Source organism: Dromiciops gliroides, chromosome 1, assembly GCF_019393635.1.
Source record: "Dromiciops gliroides isolate mDroGli1 chromosome 1, mDroGli1.pri, whole genome shotgun sequence".
Lineage (NCBI taxonomy): Eukaryota > Metazoa > Chordata > Mammalia > Microbiotheria > Microbiotheriidae > Dromiciops > Dromiciops gliroides.
Window position 1 is genome coordinate 47,433,648 of NC_057861.1, and position 26,709 is coordinate 47,460,356.

General features: G+C 41.1%; 1 protein-coding gene across 1 annotated transcript; it reads left to right on the plus strand.

Annotated features, from left to right (window-relative positions):
* The first annotated feature begins 772 nt into the window (after window positions 1-772).
* On the plus strand, window positions 773-19,540 carry LOC122736311 (ceramide synthase 4-like). The gene is made up of 10 exons (XM_043978457.1): window positions 773-954; window positions 5,918-6,035; window positions 9,792-9,910; window positions 10,753-10,810; window positions 12,387-12,437; window positions 15,421-15,513; window positions 16,137-16,265; window positions 18,364-18,470; window positions 18,712-18,865; window positions 19,385-19,540. The coding sequence occupies exons 1-10, from the start codon at window positions 782-784 to the stop codon at window positions 19,538-19,540; spliced, it is 1,158 nt and encodes a 385-aa protein (XP_043834392.1). The 5' UTR covers window positions 773-781.
* The last annotated feature ends 7,169 nt before the right edge of the window (window positions 19,541-26,709 follow it).

A 26,709-nucleotide genomic window follows, 5' to 3' on the forward strand; every position in this document is an offset into this window, starting at 1 on the left:
TGCAAGGTCTATCTAGCTCTTCCTAACTCTACCAATCTCCCAGTCCTCCCAGCTCAAACACTGTGTTCTAAAGGCCCAGCCTTGATATTCTGGGTTCTGAGGGGCCCTCCCAGTTCTGACATTCCCTGTTCTGAGGCCCCTCCCTGGTTCTAGGTTCTATTCTCCTGGCCTGGGAGCTGCCTTCCTCACTTCCCATCCATGCTGCCACAGCGGACAGCTCTGGGCTGGACTAGGCCAGGGGCAGGCTAGTGCTAGACAAAATCCGCAACACTTCAGTTTTCTATGCCAAGAAAGATTTGGGCAGTAGCCAGCATGTCTGAAGAGTACCATGCAGCCAATTCCCTTCCAGGTACCTGGTGGTGGCAAGGTGCAGTAGAAACGGTTCTGAACAGGGGGTCAAGCAGATCTAGGCTCTAGGTCCAGCTCTGCCATTGACTTTGCCACATGAGCTCAGGTACATCTGAAAAATGAGGAGACAGGGTTTTTGTAAGGCTCCTTGCAGCTTGACATTCTCTGTTTCTAAAATAGATGATCTAGGTGAACTGACTAAGTTAACCAGAGTTGGGGGCAGCTAGGTGGCACAGTGGGTAGAGTACCAGCTCTGGATTCAGGAGGACCTGAGTTCAAATCTGGCCTCAGACACCTGACACTTACTAGCTGTGTGACCCTGGGCAAGTCACTTAACACTCATTGCCCTGGGGGGGGGGAAGTTAACTAGAGTTTGCTCTGTCCTCAGCCTCTTAGACATCTCCAGTAAAATCCTTGGCCTTTTGCCCCCAGGATGCTGGCCAACCTGTACCAATGGTTTTGGAAGGATGAGTACTGGCTGCCTCCTGGGTACACATGGGCCGACATGGAGGATTCCAATGGGGTCACCTACCCTCACCCCAAGGACCTTCTGGCAACCATTCCCCTGGCATTCATCTTCGTGATCATCCGATATGGCTTTGAGAGGTGAGTCAACTACATGCTCCTCTGTCTCTCCTTTTCTGTCTGTTTGTCTCTGTTAGAATTAAAGATTTATTGAGGGGGCAGCTAAGTGGCACAGTGGATGAAGCACTGGCCCTGGATTCATGAGGACCTGAGTTCAAATCCAGCCTCAGACACTTGACATTTACTAGCTGTGTGACCTTAGGCAAGTCACTTAACCCTCATTGCCCTGCCCCCCCCCCAAAAAGATTTGTTGAGACTTTTTGTTTTTACACAAGTCACTACAATTCATATTGTATCCCTCCCCCCAACCTCCCAGCAGCTTGAGCTTTCTCATGTAACAAAAAACAAATGATAAAACCATGCCTGACAACAAATATAACATCTGTAGTCCCCCCATTTCTGTGGGGGCTCATTTCTTCTCAAAGGACAAGATTGGTTACATAGCATTTGGATTCTTGCTAATGTTCTTTTTACTTAGATGATTATAATCATCTCCTGGTTTTTCTTCCTTCCTTCCACTCAGTTTGTAGGAATTTTCCCAGGTTTCTCTGATTTCCTCACATTTGTTATTTCTTATAGGATAATAATCAATTTTGTTGATCAATGGGGGAGAATAGGTGGTGGGGGTCTTTAGTTACTCCTCTGTAAAGATTTACACTTTCATAGTCCCTTAATTACTCTCTCTCTCTCTCTCTCTCTCTCTCTCTCTCTCTCTCTCTCTCTCTATATATATATATATATATATATATATATATATATATATATATATATTCATCTTTGGTTTTGCTTCTCACAGGAGAAACTTCTTCTGACTAATCCTAAGCCCATGTCAATATCAATCAACAAAGATTTATCACATACCCAGTATCTAATTTGCTGCTGTACCAGAAGGACTATCACACTTTTCCATGTGATTTGCATCTAAAACCTTCCATATGTGTTATCTTCCCCATCAGAATGTGAATGGGAACTGGCTTGCTTCTCTATTTGTATCCCCAGTGATTAACATATAAGCACTTAATACATTCTTTTTTCACTAATTCATTCATTCATTCATTCATTTATACCATGTACCGGGCCTTGTGCTAGTTCCTTGGGATACAAAGAAAAGCACAAAAGTCTTTCCTTTCAAGAAGTTTACATTCTGGGTTTTTTGGGGGGGGAGGGAAGGGACAAGGGACAATATGTACCACATGTTCACATACAGCAATTTATCATACTCTTAATCACTGGGGAATCACTATGCTTCCAATTTTGTTTTCCAAACAGTACTGTTATGAATATTTTGTTATCTATGGGACCTTTTTATCCGGCCTTGGAACTCATTGGAGCACTGAGATGTCTGGGTAAAATAGTATGGACAGTTAATGACTTTTCCCACCCCAATCCAAATTGTTTTCTCCAACAGTTTAACAAATTCATAGATTTACTAACATTGTATTAGTGTATTTGTCTTTCCACAGGTCCTTTAAAATGGACTCCTTACATCTTTGATCATCTTTGCTGACTTGTTGGGTTTGAAATTAAACTTTAGAGATGTTTTGACTTGCATTTCTTATTACTAGCAATTTAGAGAAGCCTTTCATATTGTTTTTTATAGCTTACATCTTTTCTTTGGAAAGGCAAAACATTTAGCAAATGCTTATGACATGCCAACCACCGTCTACCAAACACTTGTGAGAATTACATCCTTTGACCATATAGGTATTGGCAAATTTTTTTTTGTATTGATTCTCACTCCCATCCTAAGAGAGGATTGTGTCTATCTGCTTAGTTTTACTTATATTAACTTGATCTTAGTCTAACTCTACTAGTTCCTCCACCCCAAACTCAATAAGCATTTGTCTTAGTCTATCCCTCATTTTCTTTCAAAACCCCAACGAGTCATTTGATTACCATAAGGTAAAAAGCAGAGCTAAGATTCCAACTCTAATCCTCTGACTTCAATTCCATTGTTCTTTTCACTGAACCATATAGCTTATTTTATTTTTCAAATTAAATCTTTTAAAATTAACTAATATTGTTTCCTCTCACTGTCCCCCCCAAAGATAAACAAAACTTTTCTATGAAAAATATGCAAAGTCAAGCAAAACATTCCCATATTGGGTGTGTCATTGAATTGAATCTATCACCTCTCTGTCAAGGTGGGCAGCGATCTTCATCATCAGCCTTCTAGAGCCGGGATTGATCATTTCATTGATCAGAGTTTTTATGTCTTTCAAGTTATTCGTTTTTACAATATTGTAATAGTGTGCATTGTTCTTCAGGTTCTGCTCACTTCTGTCTGTATCAGTTCATCCAAGTCTCCCCAAGTTTCTCTGAAATTGGTTCCTCCATCATTTCTTGGGACACAATGATATTCTCTTACATTCACATAACCTGATTCTTTCAGCCATTCCTTGATTGATGTGTACTCCCTCAGTTTCCAGTTCTTTGCCATCAAGCAAAAAAAAAAAGAAGATCTATCAATATATTTGTATATATGAATTCTGTTCCTTGTATTCCTTTAGGCTATGGGCCTAGTAGTGTTATCTCTAGGTCAAAAGGATGCACAGTTTATATACCAGGTCATTTAAAGAAGCTAGCTAGGTTGACAAGGTGCTTTCCTCACAGTAATTCTGTGAACTTGTGGCATATAAATATAATGGAATATTTTTCATGCCATTGGAAATGGAAGTGACACTTATCATGTCTCTCCATGTGCTCTACATTCTGGCATAATAATAAAAATAATAATAATAACTAGCATATTTATATAGCACTTACTATGTGTCATGTGCTATACTAAGCACTCTACAAATATTATTTTATTTGAATTTCACAACAACTCTATAAGTTAGGTGCTATTATTATCATCATTTTTCAGTTGAGGAAACCAAAGCAACTGAGACTAAATGACTTCTCCAGGGTCACAGTTATTAAATGTCTGAGGCTGGATGTGAATTCAGGTCCTCCTGACTCCTAGCCCAGTGCTCTCTACTTCACCACCTCAACTAGATGATCTTCCAGGCCTCCCTTCCTGTCTCCCTAGACCCCCTTCTCACATAATTTCCTACATCCTCCCATTTCCATGCCCCTACTATATTCTCTATACCTGGAACATTCTCCCTTGCATCTTTACCTTTTGAATTATTCTCAACCTTTAAAAGCCCAAGTCCCACGGGTAAGCTAGGTGATATAGACACTTGACACTTACTAGCTGTATGACCCTGGACAAGTCACTTAACCCTCATTGCCCCACAAAAACAAACAAATCAATCAATTAATTAATTAACTAGTAAGTAAATAAATAAATGAATGAAAAAAATTTAAAAAAATAAATAAATGAACAAATAAATAGATAATTAAATGAATTGGCAGATAAATGAATAAATAAATAAATAAAAGCCCAACTCCTATACTACTTTCTCCAGAAAGCTTTTGCTGATCTTCTTCTTCCCCCTCCCACTATGAACAATGACCTTGGGGCAGCTAGGTGGCACAGTGGATAAAACACTGGCCCTGGATTAAGGAGGACCTCAGTTCACATCCAGCCTCAGATACTTGACATGTACTAGCTGTGTGACCCTGAGAAAGTCACTTAACCCTCATTGCCCCGGAAAAAAAAAAAAGCTTTATACTGCAGGGCTTTGACAACCATTAACAATGACCTTGCCTGTGGGACCTTTAAAAAGGTTTGAGAGACATAGTTTCTGGGTAATTTAAGCATTTTATTAACGAGGTCAGCAGGTTATCAATAAAAGGATGGTCATTTGGACATCTCTCTTGGACCAAAGACAATGTAGGCAGAGCTCACAATTTATATACCCTTAGAAATAGTAGGTGGTAAATAGGGCTGAGAGTGATCCTTGAACAGAGAAAACATCTCTACTCAGACCACCCCCAGCTATACCAAACTACTCCCTGCCTTGGGCTATCTAGACAAAAGGATCTTTCTCCAACCAAGCTTGAGTAGATAGATGTCCCCATCCTGGATTAAATTCCTTGAAAGGTTGGACAAAGTCTGACCAATCTCATTATCAGTAATGTCCTACAAGAAAAAGTGGACTTAAAGTCAGGACTTTGGAAGAAGGGGGACAGAGCCCTGAATCTCCCCAAGATATTGGTTATTAATAATCATTTCTCACACTTGTCTTGTGGTCCCCTTTTTATTTTTCAAGTGCCCTTATGCATTTATCTTGTGATATTATGAAGATCTGTGAGGATATCACCCCTACCTCCACCTCACCCTGTATACAGTAAACTTCATGATTTTTTTTTTCTGAGGGGCAATGAGGGTTAAGTGACTTGCCCAGGATCACACAGCTAGTGTCAAGTGTCTGAGGCCGGATTTGAACTCAGGTATTCCTGAATCCAGGGCCGGTGTTTTATCCACTGCGCCACCTAGCTGCCCCCATACAATAAATTTCAAACTGTCTAAGAACAAAAATTATGTCTTCTCTATGTCTATATTTCCAACATCTCAGTATCAAGAATGGGACTTTTTTTACAGTAGGCCCAATACTTGCTGGATTTGAGGGGAGGAGAACATTTGCTCTTTGACTAAAGCACAACTCAAGGTAGGCTCTCCAATCAGGGACTCATTTTTGCAGGGATGCTTCTACCCCTTTCATGACAGTCTGAAAGCGCCCCCTCCCATAAATAAAAATGATGAACTTCTTTTTCCCCAGGTTCAGCATCCTGTATGTGCTCCCAGAGAGATACCTCTGCCCCTTCCTATAGCCTCCATACATCCCCCCCAACACTTTCTATCTCTCTCAGGCTATGCCAGGTTAACTTGGTTGGTCTAGTTGATGGGAAAAAAGTTGGCAAAGGAAGCTCCCAAATGGCTAGAGATGGGGGTGGAGAGAGGGTTGACATGGGTTTCTGAGTCAGAGATGGTGTGGGTGTGAGGAAGGGTGGACATGGATTTCTGGGTCAGAGATGTTGAAAGAGGCCTGATGTAGGTTTCTGGGTACTCACCTTCTCCTGTCTCTTCTTGAAGGAACATTGCTATATGTCTGAGCAAGGTCATGGGTGTTCGTGACCACCCTAGATTAAAGGCTGCTCCCAACCCCATCCTGGAGTCCTTTTTCCAGACTCAGAGTTGGAATCCCCAAGAGGTGAGCAGTCCCCACGTTTGAATGCCATTCAGGAACCAGAGATGCCTCCAAATACCTTCAGGAGCAGCTATACATGTACATATGTGTGTGTATGTATATGTATATATGTATGTGTGTGTATGTGTATGAATGTATGTGTGTATGTATGTATGTATATACTGGTTCTTAAATAGGAGGTAGATAGAAGATGTGGAAAGAACTCTGTACCCAAGACTGGCTCAGACACAGACTCCTTGTGGTATCATCTCCCCTGGGAAGACTGAACTCTAATTGATATCAGAGAGAATTGGCAAAGCCTGGGTTCTAATCTCAGCTCTGTCACTAACTTCCCGTGGGACTATGGCTATGACACTTCTCCTAAGAGTTAGTTTTCTCACCTGAAAAATTGAGGGGTTGGACATTATGATTTCTAAGATCATTTACAGATCTGACATTCTATTTCTGTAAACATAGGTTTGCCCATTAAAAGTCATCCTTGGTTCTTTATTCTCACCACCACATTTAAGTCAGTGCTCGCCATGATTTATGTACCTTGAACGTTTCTCGTGCTCATCCCCTTCTCCCCACTTGCACCACAACTACTTTAATTCTGACCTTCATTACCCTTTGTCCCCATTTTTGCAGTAGCCTCCAGATAGATCTCCTTGCCTCCAGTCTCTTCCCTCTATAATTTACCTTCTGCACAGCTGCCAAGCTGATATTCGTAGAACAGAGATCTGACCTTGTCATTCCCTCACTTGAGAAGCATTAATGGTTTCCTTTTTTGACTCTAGGATAAATGAAAACTCTTTTTGATATTGTAAACCCTTCATAATAGGATTCCACTCTATCTTTCAAGGATTGCTACACATCCCTCCTGCTCTAACACTCAGTATGCCAACCAAACTGGTCCATGTACTATTCCCCAATACAGCTTTCCTCTTCTCCATCAACCTTTGCACCATTACTAATTCAATGAACATTTATTAAGTGTTCAGTATGTAGAAGGCACTGTGCTAAGTACTAGGAATACACTCTGCCTCCAGGAACTCAGTTAGGAGAGAGAAAACAAGTATTATACAAGATGGAATTGGTGCAAATGGAAGGTATTGTCAGAGAGGAGGCAGCAACAGCTGGGGGACCAGGAAAGGAAGGCCTGCAGAAGTGTAATTTGAGCTTTATCTTTTCTTTTTCTTTTTTTTTTTTTTGGTGGGGCAATTGGGGTTAAGTGACTTGCCCAGGGTCACACAGCTAGTAAGTGTCAAGTGTCTGAGGCCAAATTTGATCTCAGGTCCTTCTAAATCCAGGGCCGGTGCTTTATCCACTGTGCCACCTAGCTGCTCCCGGTTTGAGCATTATCTTGAAAGAAGCCTGGGAAGCTGAAAGGTGGAGGTGAGGAAAAAGAGCATTCCAGGCAACAGGGTCAGCTAATGCAAAAAGGGGATCAACTTGGGTCAGCTAGGTGGTGCAGTGGATAAAGTACCGGTCCTGGATTCAAGAGGACCTAAGTTCAAATCTGGCCAAAGACACTTGATACTTACTAGCTCTGTGACCCTGGGCAATTCACTTAACCCTCATTGCCCCACCCCCCAAAAAGGGGGGGGGTGTCAGCTAATGCAAAAGGCACAGAGATGGGAGATGGAATATTGTGTTAAAGGATAGAAAGAAGGGGGAAAATCTTACATGATAACTTTATTATATAATTTAAAGGAATAGCAAGTTATACATAATAGATTTGCAGTTTCATGTGTAAATAATTTTTAAAAATTATACTATGTTATGGAAATGCTTGTTTTATTCCATTAATTGAAAGAAATGTTAAAGAGAATTTATCTAAATGAAACCAAAATGGCAACCTGAGAGTGAAAACAATGAAATGGATATAAAACTCAAAAAAAAAAAGAATAGAAAGAAGGGCCGTGTCACTGGATCATAAAGCATGTTGAGGAGAGTAAAGTGTCAGAAGATTGGAAATGTAGGGAGGGATGAGGCTGTGAAGAGTTTTAAATGCCAGAGGATTTTATATTTGATCCTGGAGTTATTAAGAAGCAAGTGAAGTTTATTGAGTGGGGTTGGGAGGGGGAGAAGTGGGGGTAGGTTGACATGACTTGATAGAAGTGTGATTTTAGAAAATCACTTTGGCAGCAGATTGAAGAATGGATTGAAGAGAGGAGAGATTTGAGTCAAGAAGACCCACCAAGGGCAGTTAGGTGGCACAGTGGATACACCACCAGCCCTGGACTCAGGAGGACCTGAGTTCAAATGAAGCCTCAGACACTTAACACTTACTAGCTATGTGACCCTAGGCAAGTCACTTAACCCCAATTGCCTCACCAAACAAACAAACAAACAAAAAACAAAAAGAAGACCCACCAGAAGGCTACTGCAGTAGTCCCTTCTACAGGAAGCCTTCCTTCCCTAACCCCATTTAATTCCATTGTTTTTCCTCAGTTAATTAGTTCCTATTTGTCCTACATACAGTTTCTTTTGTTATATCTGTATGTTGTCTTCTTCCATTAGATTGCAAGCTCCTTGAAGACAGGGACCATCTTTTACCTCTTTTTGTATCCCCAGTACATAGAACTATCCCTCATATACAGTAGGTGATTAATAAATGTTTATTGAATCAATTCATGAGGGCCTACACAAGGGTGATGGTTGTGTGAGTGGAAAGAAGACAAAAAAGGAATGTTGGCAGGGTAAAAATAAAACTTGGCAAGAGATTTTTGGATGTGTGGAATGAGTTCATGAAAGAAGTCAAGGTGGATAGCCAGGTGGTATAGTGGATAAAACACTGGCCCTGGATTCAGGAGGACCTGAGTTCAAATCTGACCTCAGACATTTGACACTTACTAGGTGTGTGATCCTGAGCAATTCCCTTAACTCTCATTATCCAGAGAGAGAGAGAGAGAGAGAGAGAGAGAGAGAGAGAGAGAGAGAGAGAGAGAGAGAGAGAGAGAGGAAGGAAGGAAGGAAGGAAGGAAGGAAGGAAGGAAGGAAGGAAGGAAGGAAGGAAGGAAGGAAGGAGGGAGGGAGGGAATGAAGAAAGGTCAAGGATGACCCTGAGATTTTGAGCCTGGGGGGATGACTGGAAGAATGGTAATACCCTCAGTAGGACACAGGCCAGCTGACATTCATGGAATGCTCTCCATACTCAACTCCACTTCTTGGAGCCCATAGTTCCCTTCACGGTTGAGCTCTACTGTCACCCTTCATTTTGTCAGTATAGTTATCCCTTCCACATTGCAACTCTCCCCATCATAATATATCTCAGGCCAGCATAAGAAATTAAATGAGCATTTTGGAGGGAGTTTTGCAGAAGCCACAGGTGACACATGAAGGCTAAGATAACACCGAAAGTTTAGAAACTCAGAAATACAAAAAATGTATGTATGGTATTATATAATATCAACATATTTTATCTTTTAATACCATAATAATTCAGACATTTTCTCTGATATGAAGGGAGGGCCAAAAATTTTTATTGAGATTTTCCAGATTTTTTTGTGGGGGGCGGGGGGAGGGCACCACACTCCTAACTTTTGTTATATGGAAGGGATAACTGTAATCTGTGTTCTCCCCAAATTATTTCATGTTTATTTTACATGTACTTTGGGTTTTCTTAGCATACATTCCCCCTCCCCTCAGTTGAAAACAAGCTCTTGAAAGAAGAGAATATTGGGCTTTGAACAATACCTGGCACATAATGGACACCATATTTGCTGAGTTCCCCATAGTCTCTAAGATTTGATGTCTTCCCTTTCCCTTAATCCCCAGGATCAGCTGAGTCACTTGGCCAGTCAGTGTGGCCTCTCTGTGAGAGAGACCCAGAGGTGGTTTCGACAACGAAGGAACCAAGAACGACCAAATCTGACAAAGAAGTTCTGTGAATCCAGGTAAACTGGGGCAGGGTAGAGGGTGAAGGCTAATGAAGGAATAGCACCAGGACCAGGACACTGGGGGGAGCAGGTTAGAGTCAAAGAGCTTCTTCTTCTTCTTCTTCTTCTTCTTCTTCTTCTTCTTCTTCTTCTTCTTCTTCTTCTTCTTCTTCTTCTTCTTCTCCTTCTCCTCCTCCTTCTCCTCTTCTTCCTCCTTTTTTGCTTTTTTGTCATTTTCTTTTTTAATTAATTAATTGATTTTTAGAATCTTAATAGTATTTTTTCCAGTTACATGTAATACTAGTAAGGTTCTCTCAGTTCTATTTACTTCACTCATCATCAGTCTTAAGTCTTTCCAGGTTTTTCTGAAATCTACCTGCTCAGCATTTCTTATAGCACAATAATATTCCATTACATTCATATACCACAGCTTGTTCAGCCATTCCCCAATTGACGGGCATCCCCTCAATTTCCAATTCTTTGCCACCACAAAGAGAGCTGCTAGAAATATTTTTGTACATGTGGGTCCTTTCCCCTTTTTAATGATCTCTTTGGGATATAGACCTATTAGTAGTATTTCTGGGTCAAAGGGTGTGCAAAGTTTTATAGCTCTTTGAGCATAGTTCCAAATGGCTCTCCAGAATGGTTGGATCACAACTCCACCAACAGTGCATTAGTGACCCAAATTTTCTCCATGGTTAAGGAGCTTTGTTATCAGACTTCATTGGAAAAGCAAAAGACTCACTTGTTTGTTTTCTAGTCCACTCTACCACCAACCCCCACCCCCAACAGTGGCCCTATCTATATATCTCATCCTCCCCACCTTCCCTAATTCCCTCTCCTTTGTTTTCTATTTTCAGTTGGAGATTTTTCTTTTATTTTTCTTCTTTGTTTGGCGGCATCCTCACCATTTACAATGTGAGTACATCCTGTCCCAATCTTACCATAGGGCCTCTCCATTCCCCTCTGACCCTTCATCCTCTCTATTCTCTTCATATCCTCATTATCCCTCTGACATTTTCCACTACTATATCACATGGTTTTTCTTTAAGTAATTTTTTTCAATTAACATTTATTTTCTCTTCTTTCCACTACTCCCCCTCCTACTCCCACACCTGCCGAAGAAATTACTTGTGACAAATATAAATAGTCAAGCAAAACAAATTCCTGCATTGGCCATGTCCAAAAATTTCTTTTGTCCCTGACCATCCTTCACCCTTCCCCAAACTTGTGCTCTCATTTCCTCCATTCCCGTTTTCTTTGGTCCAGTTCCCATATTTACCATGTCCCCCACCTCTAAATTCCCAAGTGCCCAAATTTATCTCTTTCCCTACCTTTTTGCCCTATCTGAGCATTCTCTTTATTCCTCTTCTTCCCCTCTATCCCCTGTCCTTTCTATACCCATCACCTCGCTTGGGTCTCCATCTTCTGGACCACTCTCCTCCCTCCATTCCCCTTTATTATTCTTCATTGCTTTTTATTCATCTCCACTTCTTCACCAGCTATGTATGCAATATAATATGTGCACATATATGTATATATGTATATATACATACATACAACATGTAACTTTCAAAGCTATAGTCCCTTTCTACCTTCTTTCCATTCTCTTATGTGCATTTATCCCTTCCTAACTCCTTCCTACAATAGCTATTTCATTATATTCCTTGTTCCATCTTTACCTTTTCCCTCAGTCCCTGTCCTCCATTCTCCTACATCATCTCTCCTTCAAAGTCCTTTGGGGTATTGGGGTGTGGAGAATGGCTGTATAGTGGGACTGGCTTGCCTAACCAACAAGCAGGGTGGATTAGAAATCCTGAGTCCTGATGAATCAAAACAAATCATGGCATCAGACTACTGAAGTAAGACTTGCAGGGACAGCTGAACCAGGCTGAAGATTTGGGCAGAGGGGTGCAGAATGGAGATTGATTTCTTTCAAAAGATATGGTTTCAGGAGCCTAAGTCAGACTTTGAGGGTTACCTCAAGCACCTAAGCTGGCAAAGTGCTAACCTAGGGCTCAAGAAATAGGCAAACTCAAGTACTTTGTTGGGGTGGGGTAGTACCCAGATTGATGTATGCACCAATTGGAAGGCAGACAATTTGGCCAGGGTCCTATTTGATAAACTCCTAGTTTGGCAGATCATCTTAGCTCTTCCACTACACAGGCCTATGTCAAAGATAACGGGGAATTCAGGTCCTGATGGCCCAGAGTAAGGAAGAAACAAGAACAAGAATTGGGGTAAAAACCTCTCCTTTCACCAGAGGCTTTGCCAGATGGGTTTGACTTTGATTGTGTCCTGACCTGAGGAAGAGAGAGAAGGTGAGGCCAGAATAATGATAAAGAACACTGCAAAGTGGGAATGGGATGATTTTTGTTGAGTGTTAGAGTTCTCTGCGGAATTAATGGGGACACAGCTGACGCTTGTGGAGATTGTTTGTTAAGTGCTAAGAGTTTGTTTATTTTTCCTGTGATTTGTCCTTTGTTTCTCCCAGGAAACATGGTTTTGGGAGTCAACGAAATGCTTTGAGGGATACCCCAAGCAGGTGAGCAGGAAAAGACAAGGGTGGATATCTAAGGTGCCTATAAAATAGGTCTTAGAAGCTGAAGTTCATTCCCATTCAAAATCATACCATCTGTGTCATAAAAGAACCTCTGAGGCCATCTAGTGCAGACTCTACCTGACAAATGGCAGAGAGGAATCCCCTCTACAACCTAAGAGGAGCTCACTGAACTTCTACTTGAAGACTTGCTGGGAAAGAAAACCAAAGTTTCCCAAGGCAGTTCATACCACTTAGAGATAGCTTTAATTGTTAGGAATGTTTTCCTTATATCATCTAAACTTACATCTTTGCACCTACCACCCTTTGCATCTAGTTTTGTCTTCCAAGGTCAAATAGAACAAATCTAATTTCTCCCTTCTCTTCTCCAAGCTAAACCTCCCTAGTTCCATCAGTTAGGTCACAGCATGACATGATTTCAATGCCTTTCACCATTTTGGTTGTTCTTCTATGGACTCGATCCAGAGAAACTTTTAAAATGGCCTCCCTAAAATATGGCACACAGAGCTGAACAGAATAATCCAGAAAAGATGAAACCTAAAATCTCATTATCTTTTTTTTTGGCTGCCTCTGCACACTGCTGACTCATACTAAGCAAAAAACAAAACAAAACCCAAATCAAAACAAGCCTATTTCATCTCATATTTGTGAATCTGATTTTTTAACTAAAGGGTAAGACTACATTTATCTTTGATTTATTTATATATTTTAAATTCTGAGCTTAATAAAAATAAAATGAGCATTTCCACACACATGTTAGGATTGTACATAAAACTGAATTTTGACTATGTGCAGTTAGTTTTTAAGCATATTAAATATATAGCAAGTACCTATGTATGCAATATAATATATGCACATATATGTATACATACATACATACAACATGTAACTTTCAAAGCTATAGTCTCTTTTGGCCTTCTTTCCATTCTCTTTTGTTCATTTTTTTGTAGGGCAATGAGGGTTAAGTCACTTGCCCAGGGTCATACAACTAGTAAGTGTCAGGTGTCTGAGGTCAAATTTGAACTCAGGTCCTCCTCAATCCAGGGCCAGTGCTTTATCCACTGCACCACCTAGTTGCCCCCTTATGTACATTTTTAAAAATGCTCTAATGACCCTCTTTTCTTTGTTTTTTGGAAGCCCTTATCCCTAGCTCCTTCCCCTTCCTATAAACCCTGACCTCAACAGAAAAAAAAAAAAAAGGCAAAACTCTGGTAACAGATATGCATAGGCAAGCAAAATAAATTCCCACATTGGTCATGTCTGAAAATGTGTCTTATTCTGTATCTCGAGGTCATCATTTCTCTGTTAGGAAGTAGGGAACATGCTTCATAATTGGTGCCCTGGGATGATGGTTGATCTTTACATTGATTAGAGTTCTTCAAGTCTTTCAAAATTCGTTCTTTACAATATTTGCTGTCTCTGTATGAATTGTTCTCCTAATTTAACTCACTTCATTTTAATTTAGTTCGTACAACTCTTCCAGATTTCTTTGAAACAGTCCATTTCATCATTTTCATCATACCAACTTGCTCAACTGTTCCATGACTAATGGGCACCCCCCCCCCCTTTAGCTTCTAGTCTTTTGCCACGACAAAAAAAAAAAAAAAAAACCCTGCTATAAACACATTAGTACTTATGTCTTTTTCTTTGATCTCTTTAGGATATAAGCCTAGTAGTAGTATTCCTAGGTCAATGTGTAAATACAGTTTAGTGATTTGGGGCCATAGTTCCAAACTGCTTTCAAGAATGACTGGACTGAGGGGCAGCTAGGTGGCACAGTGGATAAAACACCAGCCCTGGATTCAGGAGGACCTGAGTTCAAATCTGGTCTCAAACACTTGACACTTAGTAGCTGTGTGACCCTGGGCAAGTTACTTAACCCCCATTGCCCCACAAAACAAAATGACTGGATTGGGCAGCTAGGTGGCACAGTGGATAAAGTACCTGCTCTGGATTCAGGAAGACCTGAATTCAAATCCGGCCTCAGACACTCGACACTCACTAGCTGTGTGACCCTGGGCAACTACTTAACCCTCATTGCCCCCCCCCAAAAAGAAAAAAAAAGACTGGAATAGTTCACAGCTCCACCAACAGTGCATTGGTGTATATATTTTATTATTCAAAAAACTTAATTCAGTGTTGGCTTTCGATGCTGATAGTATCTTCTTTGATTTTCAGAATTTCTACTTTGGTATTGTGGTAGATAATTAATAATAATTGAGGAAACAATATGAGCTATATTATTTGTTAGCAAACCAAGCATAATAAACAGGTTAATGGACTACATAGTAAGTCCAAAGACCTTGAATAAAGTGAGACAAATTTTTATGTATTAAAAACAATTACTCAAATAAGACCAATTAAAAAAAATTAACAGGATATAAGCCAGGATACAAAATTAGGTAATTTGATTTTTAATTGGAGGAAAGATTAGGGGCTTTCCAAGTTGGGAGGGGGAGGGGGAAGAGTTAATTTCAGTCAAATTATGTCTTTCTTTTCCTAGAATTGAGAGATGTTGATTAATTGCATCCATCTGCATTTATAAAACAATAGCTTCCCATGGATGATTTGTAGAAAAGCAATAGGATGGAAGATAACACATTTGGCAGTTAGTAATACATGGGAGTCAGTGTTCATGAGATAGAACCTATTTGGTTCTCTCAGTTCCCATACCAAACCAACTCCATTTTGTAACTAGCCTTCACTTCATTTTACCGGTATTTGGTCAAGATTTTTTTTATTTGGTGTGTGTCTTTGTAATTTTCATGCCCAGTTTTCTCTCTTGTTGAGTCCAAATGGTTGTGAAAAGAGAAGGTAGAAGGCAAAGTCCTTGGTCCTATGAACCCTAATGAATTTTTGTCTCCTTTTGAAACCTATAGCATTGGGTCTGGGTGTTGGTTTGGTTTGTTTGTTTTTTGGTGTGTTGGGTTTGCAACATCATTTGACTATATGATGCTTTGACCCTAAGCCTCTGAAGACTGGTATATATTGCTGGTACCTGCTGGAGATTAGCTTCTACCACTCTTTGTTGCTCACTCTGCCCTTTGATGTGAAGAGGAAGGTGAGCATAATTAGAATCCAGGCTTCAGGGAAAATCTCTGCTTCCTCACCCCCCCCCCCCCATCTAGATAGGAGGAGAGAACAGGAGTAAAGAGGTAAGGCTCACTTCCAATCCCTACCTTCATGGGAAAGTGTCGAGGTTAGCCATGGCCCGGAAGGTCAAGCCCCAGGACCATACATAAAGCCTCATAGAAGCAAGGGCAACCCTGGTGAATATAAGCTCATTGTCCTCTGCTGAGCAAGGTCTGGGCTCTGTGGAGGTAGGGTAGGGGAGGAGGCTGGATCTTTGGGGCCACATCAATTTAGTTTAATTCCACAACCAGTTTATACCCTTTGAAGCTTGTCTCACCATATCTGAACAAGTTTCTATTTCTCCTGCTTTGTTTTTCTGCCACCTCTACCTTTATCTCCTGCTGATGTCATATATGCCCTGACATAGCATCTCTTGCTTCTATCTCACTTAATGTGACTCTGCCTCCCCTTGACAGACCTAGTCCTACCCTAGAGGAGGCTCCTGTAGTCAGGAAGTGGTATGCACTATTCTTTAGCTCAATGGATCAGACCAACCTTGAACCCAGGGAAGTTCTCGAGGTCCTAATGTAATGGCTGCCTTCCTTTTCCCAGGACACCAAGGAACAGGTCATTCACCACTTTATTGTCATTGCCTTGCTGTTTCTCTCCTATTGTTACAACTTTATGTACTTTGGAACCCTGATATTGCTGCTACATGACATAACAGACATCTTATTAGAGGTGAGTGAGCCATCCCTCATTCTCTTGACAGGGTGAGTGAAGATGGGATCAACCTGAGTCTCTGGGAGCCTTGTGTATACAAGGGCTATTGTCCCAGAGAAGTGCACAGAGCATCTCTACAGTACTATGCACAGCTTTAGAAACCACATTTTGGGAAGAACAAGGCATCTAGGTGGCACAGTGAATAGAGTGCTGGCCCTGGAGTTAAGAAGACCTGAGTTGAAATCTAAACACAGACACTAGCTGTGTGACCTTGGGCAAGTCACTTACCCTCTGTTTGCTTCTGTTTCCTCACCCATAAAATAGCGATAATAGCATCTACTCCCCTCCAGGTTGTTGCTAGGATCAAATGAGATAATATTTGCAAAACACTTAGCAATGTTTTACACATAGTAGGCACAATATAAATGCTAACTATTATCATTATTATTAGATATGAGTATCAGCAGTGAGGGATCCATCTGAAGAACTGACAAGTGAGAGAGATTCTGAAGAAGAGTGACCAGGATAGGTAGTGGACTGAAGTTCAAGCCAAACAAGAATCCATTGAAGGACTTGGGTTTGTTTGACTTGGAGAAGAGAAAACTTGGGATTCAAAGTTGGTGAGATATAATAGCTGATATTAGGTATTTGAAGGTCTGTGACATGGGAGAATAGCTTTTTAATTGTTCATTCTTTAGCTTTCCTGATGCTATTTTTACAGAACTATCCTGCACTTTTTATATTCATCTTCTGTTAATTGGCCTTGCTTCCATATTTTTCATATTTCTTTTAAAATCTGAATTCCTTTTCACATCATTCTTTTCAAATAAAACTCATTTTTCCTCCTCAACTGATTTGTTTTCTTTTGTCTCATTACAATTAATTCCTGAGCATTCCCTATCTCTCTTAGGCAAATTCCCCCAAAGGATTGGATCCTATCTTTCTTCTGAATCCACTAAAAACTGCTTTCCCTAAATAGGCTACATGGCAGACTATGCCCAGTTTTCTTCTTCTTCTTCTTCTTCTTCTTCTTCTTCTTCTTCTTCATAAACTCTGGGATGGATTGGTCACCAACTACTACTATAATATGATCTCCCTTAAAAGTTTTAAAAAAAGATGATCTCTCACCTGATAATTTATTTTGCCTTCTTCTGGAAGGAAGATCCTCAAATTTATTTTTTTAAGCTTTATTTATACAGCTGTCCTTTTCTTTCCTTTTCTTGTCTGTATACTCTCTTTTGTACTTTATCATCCTGAGAAAAGTTGTCTTCTCCACCTCAGATCCTTCCCCACCCCAATCAATGCCTTGCCTTTGTTTTGTTTGGGTGTCCTTCATCCTCCAAATCAACCTGGAGTGTGGAGAGGTATTCTTTTAATCCCTTTATCTTCTTCTCTGAGTGGGAAATCAATTTACTCTTGGAACACAAGTAAGAATCATTCACTGTTGTTATTGGTGGTGGTGGTCCTTCACTTTCTTTTATTTTCTTGGGTAAATAAGGGTTAAGCGACTTGCCCAGGGACACACATCTAGTATGTCTCAAGTGTCTGAGGTCAGATTTGAACTCAGGTCCTCCTGAATCCAGAGCCAGTGCTTTATCCATTATGCTACCTAACTGCCCCGGGTCCTTCACTTTCAAAGAGGACCAATGGCATCATAGATGATGTGCTATCTTACCAAAATCACCTTGTATCTGTCTTATATGCTCTATCCCCAAACTGGACTTTTAAGTTATATTGAGGAAATCATCTGTTTTCAATTTTGTCATGGCATCTAGTTAGTGCCAGCCCATAGTAGGTATTCAATAAGTAATGGTTGATTGATCACCTGATTTACCCTAGAGGACAGAACTAGGAACAATGGGAGGTGAGGGAAGCGAAGAGAGGCAAAGGATAAGTAGTTTTAGGTTAGACTCAAGGGGAAAAAAACTTCCTAAGGATCTGAGCTGGATGAAAGTGGAATGAGTGATCTCTTAGAAGCAGCAAGATCCCCATAGACTTGTCAAGGAATTGCAAAGGAGACTCCTCTTCAAGTCAGCATTGGACTAAATACCCTCTGAGACCTCTCTTAACTCTGAGATGATGTAATTCTAAGATTTTCTTTCTCTTCCCCTCCCAGGCCTGTAAGATGTTGCATTATGCACAGTGGAAACTTACATGTGATATACTCTTCATCATTTTTGCTGTGCTATTCATTGTCAACCGGCTCATTCTCTTCCCAAGCAAGTGAGCATTTTCCCAGGAGTTGGTAAGGGTTGGGGGAAGTAATTGTGAACCCTGGGAAACCTAAGGGATAAAGTCTTCCTCTTATAAGACCTTCTGTTGCCAAAAGCTGGCCCTCAAAAAGCTGATGAAACCTTCTACATATGGGAAAGTTGGCATGGGGACCCATTAAGGGTTGATGCTCCAGTGACCAAGGGGGTCTGGAAGGTTCCCAAAGTGAACTCATTTTCTTTCTCCCCTGCAGAATCATCGGGATGATCTTTTATTCCAGAGACTTGTTAAAGCCCTTCTTTGGATTTTATTTGACCATTGCCCTCCTACTGGTCCTACAGGGTCTCCATGTCTTCTGGTCCTACTGCATCCTCCGTTTAGTCTATTCAGTTCTTGGGCATAACAAGGTATGTACAAAGCTGGCCCTAATCTCGGCTTCTGATCCTTCTATATCTTGGTGAGCTTCCTGTTGTTTCAGTGGGCAAATAAACAGGAAGCCCAGCCCCAGAGATCTTTGCAGCTGTGTTCGGGGAGACAGTGCAAGAATAGGGGGAATGAGGACTCAGGCCTGGCATTCTAGTGCTAATGAGCATTTAGGCAGTACTGGCAGAGGGGGTGTCTGGAGAGGGGAGCATTCAACTCCACCCAGAGCTTTCCTTCATAGCAGCACAAACTGAATTTTGCAGTTCATTCCACTTTCCATCTGCAGCTCTGCTTGGTCTCAACTCCATGGAAAAAGATGCCCCCTCATGTCGCACTCCCCATATGGCTTCCTTTTGTGTGTTTTTCCAATAGATAGTAAGCTCCTTGAGAGCAGGAACTATCTTTTTAAAAAATGTGTATTACCTCTGATTTGTTACTTTCCATCTGTCCATCCCTCTTACTCTGTTTCTGATCCACTTCATTTCTTGGCCTCTGATTTTTAGGAGCTGAGTGATGTGAGGAGTGACTTGGAGGAACAAGACACAAGTGATGAGCAGTCAGAGAAAGAGGGGCAAAAGAACAGGCAGCTCCAGTCCAATGATGACACCAACTCCTGCAACTTCCTCCGGGCTCGAGGAGAGGGGCTCCCAACTGATTAACGTGCCTGTTCCAGCAGCATATCTGATCTAACCTAAGGCCATCAGATTGCCCAGTAGATGGATGAAACCTGAATGATGGGTCTTCTAAGGATTATGTCTTTATGGGAAATCTCCCAGATTCTTGTTGGGTGTGGACTCCACAGAACAATACTGGTTCTGGACCAGAAACCTTTACTTCTGTCTCTCCCTGTCTGTCAGTTCATCTCCATCCCATCCCCTGGGGGAAGAAGGGGAAGCATGCATTCTCTCCATGGGATTTTAGGATGGGTTTAATGATCACCTTCTTGAGCCAGTGTTCCTGGCCTGGCTGCTAAGTACAGTCCGCATTTATCATAAGGCCTTTGTAAGAGTAATGCCAGGGAGGGGGTGAAGATTCTTTAGACCTTCCCCAGATTATTGGTTCTTTTCCAGCTATGCAGATACTACTGAAGAGAGAGATGAGGGCACCCCCAGATCCCCATCAAGGCTAAGAAGGAACCATCAGCTCCCTGAACCAATGAGAAGGGATTCAAGCATTAGGCCTAGGGCTAGACTAAACTGATTAGGCTCTCTCCTTGCAGATCCAAGAGAATCAGGCCCAGACATAGGAATAATAAAGCCTGTCTCTGAGCCCCTGGTCTCTTTCTTTAAAAACTGTGTTCCGCATTCAGAGCTCACTCTTAATATTCTCGCCACATCTTTCATAATTGTTTCATTATTTTAATTTTTAATAAATTTTCTGATACAGAACCTTAGAATTCCAGAACCAGAAGAGACTTCAGAGAGCCCACCTTAACAGAATGCCCTCTACAACTTCCCTAACAAGTGGGCATTAGGCTTGTGTTTGAATACCAGAGGTAGGGATAGAGAGTTACAGCCCATTCCAGAACTGATTGCTGGAAGTTAGGAAATTGTTTACTAAACTGAATCCAGAATTCTCTCAATGTCATTTTTCAGATCCTGTTGTCCACTGCCATGGGCAGCAGTAGAAAATCAAAGGAGGAAGCTACCTTAGGGAGATAAGTTTTAGATAGGCTGAGGCAAAGATAAATCTAATAATGAGGTCCCTGAGGATTTGGAGATCGTGCTAGAAGTTATCCATCCTCCTGCATCCAAACCACCATCTTTTAAGACTCAAACAGATCTGGATTATTAATGTCATCAATATTCCCTCTAACGATGAGATCACCTCCCCCTCCATGCATGACTGAACAAACTGTGCCACTCTTGAGACAATTGATCAAAATCTGGACCTAAAGGAAACACACACACACACACACACACACACACACACACACACACCCACCACCACCACCACCACCACCACCACCACCACCACCAGGGAGGCTAAAATCCCACACCTAGATCTCAGCAAACCTCAGGCAGGCAGGAACATTATATGGGAAATGGTAAGCCATAGGGTTACATTTGAAGGTCAGTCATAGGAGAGTCCTGGATGGAGGTAAGGAGCCAAAGAAGACAAAGCCTTCTAGTGTAAGACCCCAGGGCCACTTTATAGGGCCATAAGGACTCAGATCTAGAAGAGACTTTATAGATAATCTGGTTCATCATTTTGGACATGGTGAAACAGACATGCTGGTATCTGGAAATATCCATTGCTCTGTCCAGTGTAGGATGTAAGTGTCATCACTCCCTTTCTTCCTTTATCTCAGAGACTATCTATCAGCTTCTTTCAAGTGGCTCTCACCAACCTTTCTGGTCCCTACTGAATAGGAAGGAAAGTTCTTTGAGATTTTCTGATATTTTTTTCTTTCTAAAAAGGTCATAGAGAAAGACAAAGAGAAAAATTCTCAATCATAAGACCCTCCATGGAAAGACAGTTTCACAATGCTTTGCTAATTTTAAAGGAAGGGAAAAGAAAAAAAAAACATTAAGTGCCTACTATGTGCCATGCACTATGCTAAGCACTTTACAAATATTATCTCATTTGATCTTCCCAGCAACTCTAGGGGGTAGGCGATATATTATTCCCATTTTACAATTTAGGAAACTGAGACAGAGAGCAGCTAGGTGGCACAGTGGTTAGCATGTGGGTCCTGTGGGAAGACTCATCCTCCTGAGTTCAAATCTGGCCCCAGAAACTCATTCTGTAACTCTAAGCAAGTCACTTAACCCTATTTGCCTCAGTTTTCTCACCTGTAAAATGAGCTGGAGAAGGAAATGGCAAACCACTCCAGTATCTTTGCCAAGAAAAAACTAGATGAAGTCACAAGGAAAATGAAAAATCTCTTCAAGAAAATTAGAGATATCAAGGGGAAGTTTTGTGCAAAAAAATGGACATGATAAAAGACAAAAATGGTAGGGGTTTAACAGAAACAGAAGAGATTAAGAAGAGGTGGTAAGAAGGGGGCAGCTAGGTGGCACAGTGGATAAAGCACCAGCCCTGGATTCAGGAGGACCTGAGTTCAAATCCAGCTTAGACACTTGACACTTACTAACTGTGTGACCCTGGGCAAGTCAATTAACTCCTATTGACCCACAAAAAGAAGAAGAAGAAGAAGAAGAAGAAGAAGAAGAAGAAGAAGAAGAAGAAGAAGAAGAAGAAGAAGAAGAAGAAGAAGAAGGAGAAGAAGAAGAAGAAGAAGGAGAAGAAGAAGAAGAAGAAGTGGCAAGAATACACAAAAGTACTACACAAGAAAGATCTTAACATCACCAATAACCCTGATGATGTGGTTACTGATCTACAGCCAGACATAGTGGAGAATAAAGTCAAGCAGGCCTTAAGCATTGCTAACAATAAGTCTAGTGGAGGTGACAGAATTCCATCTAAGCTATTTAAGACCCTAAAAGGTAATGCTCTTAAAGTGCTGCACTCAACAAGCCAGCAAATTTGGAAAACACAACAGTGGCCACTGGATTAGAAAAGATCAGTTTATGTCCCAATCCTAAAGAAGGGCAATGCCAAGGAATGTTCCAATTAACAAACAATTGTGCTCATTTCACACACCAGCAAGGTTATCCTTAAGATTCTGAAAGCTAGGCTTCAGCACTATGTAAACTGAGAACTGCCAGAAGAGCAGGCTGGTTTTCCAAGAGGCAGAGGAGCTAGAGACCAAATTGCCAACATTCATTGGATGAGAGAGAAAGCAAGGGAGTTCCAGAAAAACATCTACTTCTGCTTCACTGACTACACCAAAGCCTTTGACTGTGTGGATCACCACAAAATGTGGCAAGTCTTCAAAGAGATGGGAGTACCAGATTATCTTGCTTGTCTCTTGAGGAACTTGTATGTGGGCCAGGATGCAACAGTTAGAACCAAATATGAAACAACTGATTGGTTTAAGATTGGAAAAGGAGTATGACGAGGCTGTCCATGGTCTCCTTACTTATTTAAATTATATGCAGAGTGCATTGTGTGAAATGCCAGGCTAGATAAATCAAAAGCTTGGATTAAAGTTGCCAGGAGAATTATCAACAATCTCAATATGCAGATAATATCACTCTGATGGCAGAAAGTGAAGAATTAAGAAATCTCTTGATGAGGGTGAAAGAGCAGAGTGTACAAGCTGGCCTAAAGATTAACATAAAAATAATCTAAGCTCTAGGCAACTGATCCCATCACTTCCTGGCAAGCAATGGAAGAAGAAATGGAAACAGTATCAGATTTTTCTATTCTTCGGCTCAAAAATCATTGTAGCCATGAAATTAGATGATGCTTACTCCTTGGAAGGAAAGCTCTGTAAAATCTAGACAGTTACGAAGAACCACAGACATCACTTTGCTGACGAGGGACTGTATAGTCATAACTATGGTTTTTCCAGTAGTATGTCTGTGAGAGTTGAACTATAAGGAAAGCTGAGCACAGCAGAATCTAGGCTTTTGAACTTAGATGCTGGAGAAGATTTTTGAGATTCCCCTGGACAGCAAGGAGATTGAATCAGTCAATACTTTTTTTTTTTTTTTGCGGGGCAATGAGGGTTAAGTGATTTGCCCAGGGTCACACAGCTAGTAAGTGTCAAGTGTCCTGAATCCAGGGCTGATGCTCTATCCACTGCGCTACCTAGCTGCCCCCTGAATCAGTCAATACTTAAAGAAATTAATTCACTGGAATATTCACTGGAAGGAAGCTGAAGCTTAAATACTTTGGCCACATAATGAAAAAGATAGGACTCACTGGAAAAACCCTGATGTTGGAAAAGATTGAAGGGAAAAGAAAAAAGGTGGCAGAAGATGAGATGGATATCATGGAATCAACATGGAAACAACAAACATGAATTTGGAAAGACTCCAAGAGATAGTAGAGGATAGAAGGGCCTGGAATGCTATGGTCCACGAGGTCATAAAGAGTTGGGCATGACTGTACAACAAGAAACTGAGGCACATAGGTTAAGTGCCTTACCTAGGGTCACACAGCTAGTAAGTTTTTTGTTTGTTTGTTTTTTTGGGGTTTTTTTTTTGTTTTTTGCAGGCAATGGGGGTTAAGTGACTTGCCCAGGGTCACACAGCTAGTAAGTGTCAAGTGTCTGAGGCCGAATTTGAACTCAGGTACTCCTGAATTCAGGGCCGGTGCTTTAACCACTGCGCCATCTAGCTGCCCCTGCTAGTAAGTTTTTGAGACTGGATTTGAGCTTAGGTCTTTCTGACTCCAACTCAGGGTTCTACTTCTGTGCTGCAGCTAATGATGAGTATTTCTACCATGGGATAAAGTCAGATCTAGTCAGCTATCAGCACAGTTAAGTAGTAGGGCCTAGAGGTAAGGAGGAAGAAAAACAGGCTCTGCCTCACCCAAAGCATTGGGGACAGAGAAATAGAAAATAAACCTCCCTCAGCTCCTCATTCCTCTCTATAAGAGTTCTTCCCCAAAGAGGCAGTAAGGAACCATCCTAGAAAGTTAGGACACAAGACCTACCTGATGCAGGGCCTAGAAGACTCAGTAATCTCCTCTTTCCAAAGCAAAGAATCCTCCAAAGAACTGTGGGCCCCTTCCTAAGGTTTCTGAGAGGCCTCAGAAGACCCTCTCTGTATCCCATCAGCCACTTCCCACCCGGGATAAACACTAGAGATTCTTTAGGATCAAAAGGACCATTTTACTAAACACAGACTCAGGTCAGAGTAACAACAAGATTGCTTAGCTTCCCAATGAGGGGCTGAACCAGTTCCAACTCTTAGACCACATATGTAGAATGGGATCCCAGCCCACCTCATCTCCTGTATTTCCCATGATCTCCATTTTGAAAATCCTTTGTCCTAAAGCAGTTTGGTAGAAATGAAGTTATAAAAAAAATCTTAATTGGTGGTTAGCATTTATATAGCACTCTAAAGTTTGCCAAACAATTTACATTATCTCATTTTTGTTCTCAAAACACCTTTTCGAGGTAGTTGTTATTATCGTACCCAGTTCACAGATAAAAAAAACTGAGTCTTGGAGAAAGTAAGTGATTTGCCCAAGTCAACACAGCTGGTGAGTGTTAGAGGCCAGATTTGAATTCGGGTCTTCCTGACTGCAAATCCAGGGCTCTATGCACTAGGTTGTCTATCTGCATATAAGTTCAAAATGGGCAAACAATTAGAATATTAAAGACTACACAATAAAAATAAAAATTAGCAAAAAAAAAACCCAAAACCCACAATCAGATATCTCTCCCACTTGTAGCTAAGAAGAAAGTTTTAAATTACACTATTATAGAGGAAATTACCAAGTATACTCTAGTAAATCCTGTGGTCTCATCCCAGTGATACATATTATAAACCACCCATGCTTGTCTATCCTGTGCAACTCTAGTCTACATGACTTGTCCACCTTTTTCTGACACTGCAAGGATACCAGCAGACCATTATCTGTTCATCTATCATCCCTCATGCTTACCACTTTACCTTGTTGTTCAGTCATTTTCAGTTGTCTCCTACTCTTTGTTACCCCATTCAGGGTTTTCTTGGCAAAGATGCTGGAGTGGTTTGCTATTTCTTCCTCCAGCTCATTTTACAGAAGAGGAAACTGAGACAAACAGGGTTTAGTCACTTGTCCAGGGTCACACAGCTAATAAGTGTCTAAGACCAGATTTGAACTCAGGAAGAGGAGTCTTCCCGACTCCAGGACCAGCATTCTATTCACCGCCCTATAATAGCACCTACCTTCCAGACATGTGGAGAGGATCAAATGAAAGAATATTTGTAATGTAGTGTAAGTTTGCAAATCTTAAAGCATTATAAAAAGGCTAGAGCTATTATTAGGGTCATTGTTATTTGTATTTCCCTATATAAGTTTGTAGAAACTATGCTCCCTCACAACCTCCCTACTATCACCTTGACTGTAAGATTCTCTCAGGCAGAAATACTCAGGTGGACTCTATGTTGAGCTTCACAGGTAAAAAGACAGAATATTAAACAGGGCCTCTCTTTCCACAAGCTTACATTCTATTGGTTGGGGGCAAGTGGAGAGACAAGAACATGTAGAATTGTAGACTTAGAGCTGGAAAGGGCCTTACATTCAATCCAATATAATAAACACTAATTAAGGGGCAACTATGTGCCAGGCACTGTGCTAAGTACTGGGATACAAAAAAGGCAAAAAAAGGCAGTCCCTGCCCTCAAGGAGCTTACAATCTAATGAAGGGAGACAACATGCAAATACATGCAAAGCAAGCTATAGATAGAATAAAAAAGAAATCATTAAAAGAGGGAAACCACTGGAATTAAAAAGGATTAGGAAAGACTTTCTGTAGAAGATAGGATGATAGAGGCCAGCTAATCAAACACTTTCATTTTACAGATGAGAAAACTGAGGTCCAGATAGGTTAAATGACTTGCCCAAAGTGTCGAAAGTAGTCATTGGGGGCAGCTAGGTGGCGCAGTGGATAAAGCACCGGCCCTGGATTCAGGAGTGCCTGAGTTCAAATCCGGCCTCAGACACTTAACACTTACTAGCTGTGTGACCCTGGGCAAGTCACTTAACCCCAATTTCCTCACCAAAAAAAAAAAAAAAGTAGTCATTGGTAGAGCTAATATTTGTACCCAAGTCCCCTCATTCTAAACCCAGTAAGTATGCCCTGGTTTCCTCAAGGAAGAGTTCTCTAGCCTGGGAAACTATTTTGTTGGGAAGAAAGCACAAACCTACATTGTGGAATGTGACCAGTCCTTATACCCATGGCCCAGCATTTAGTACTGCACTTTGTTCCCAACAGACTCATTAAAGGATGAGTGGATAATGCTTGTAGGTGCCTGTAGGTACA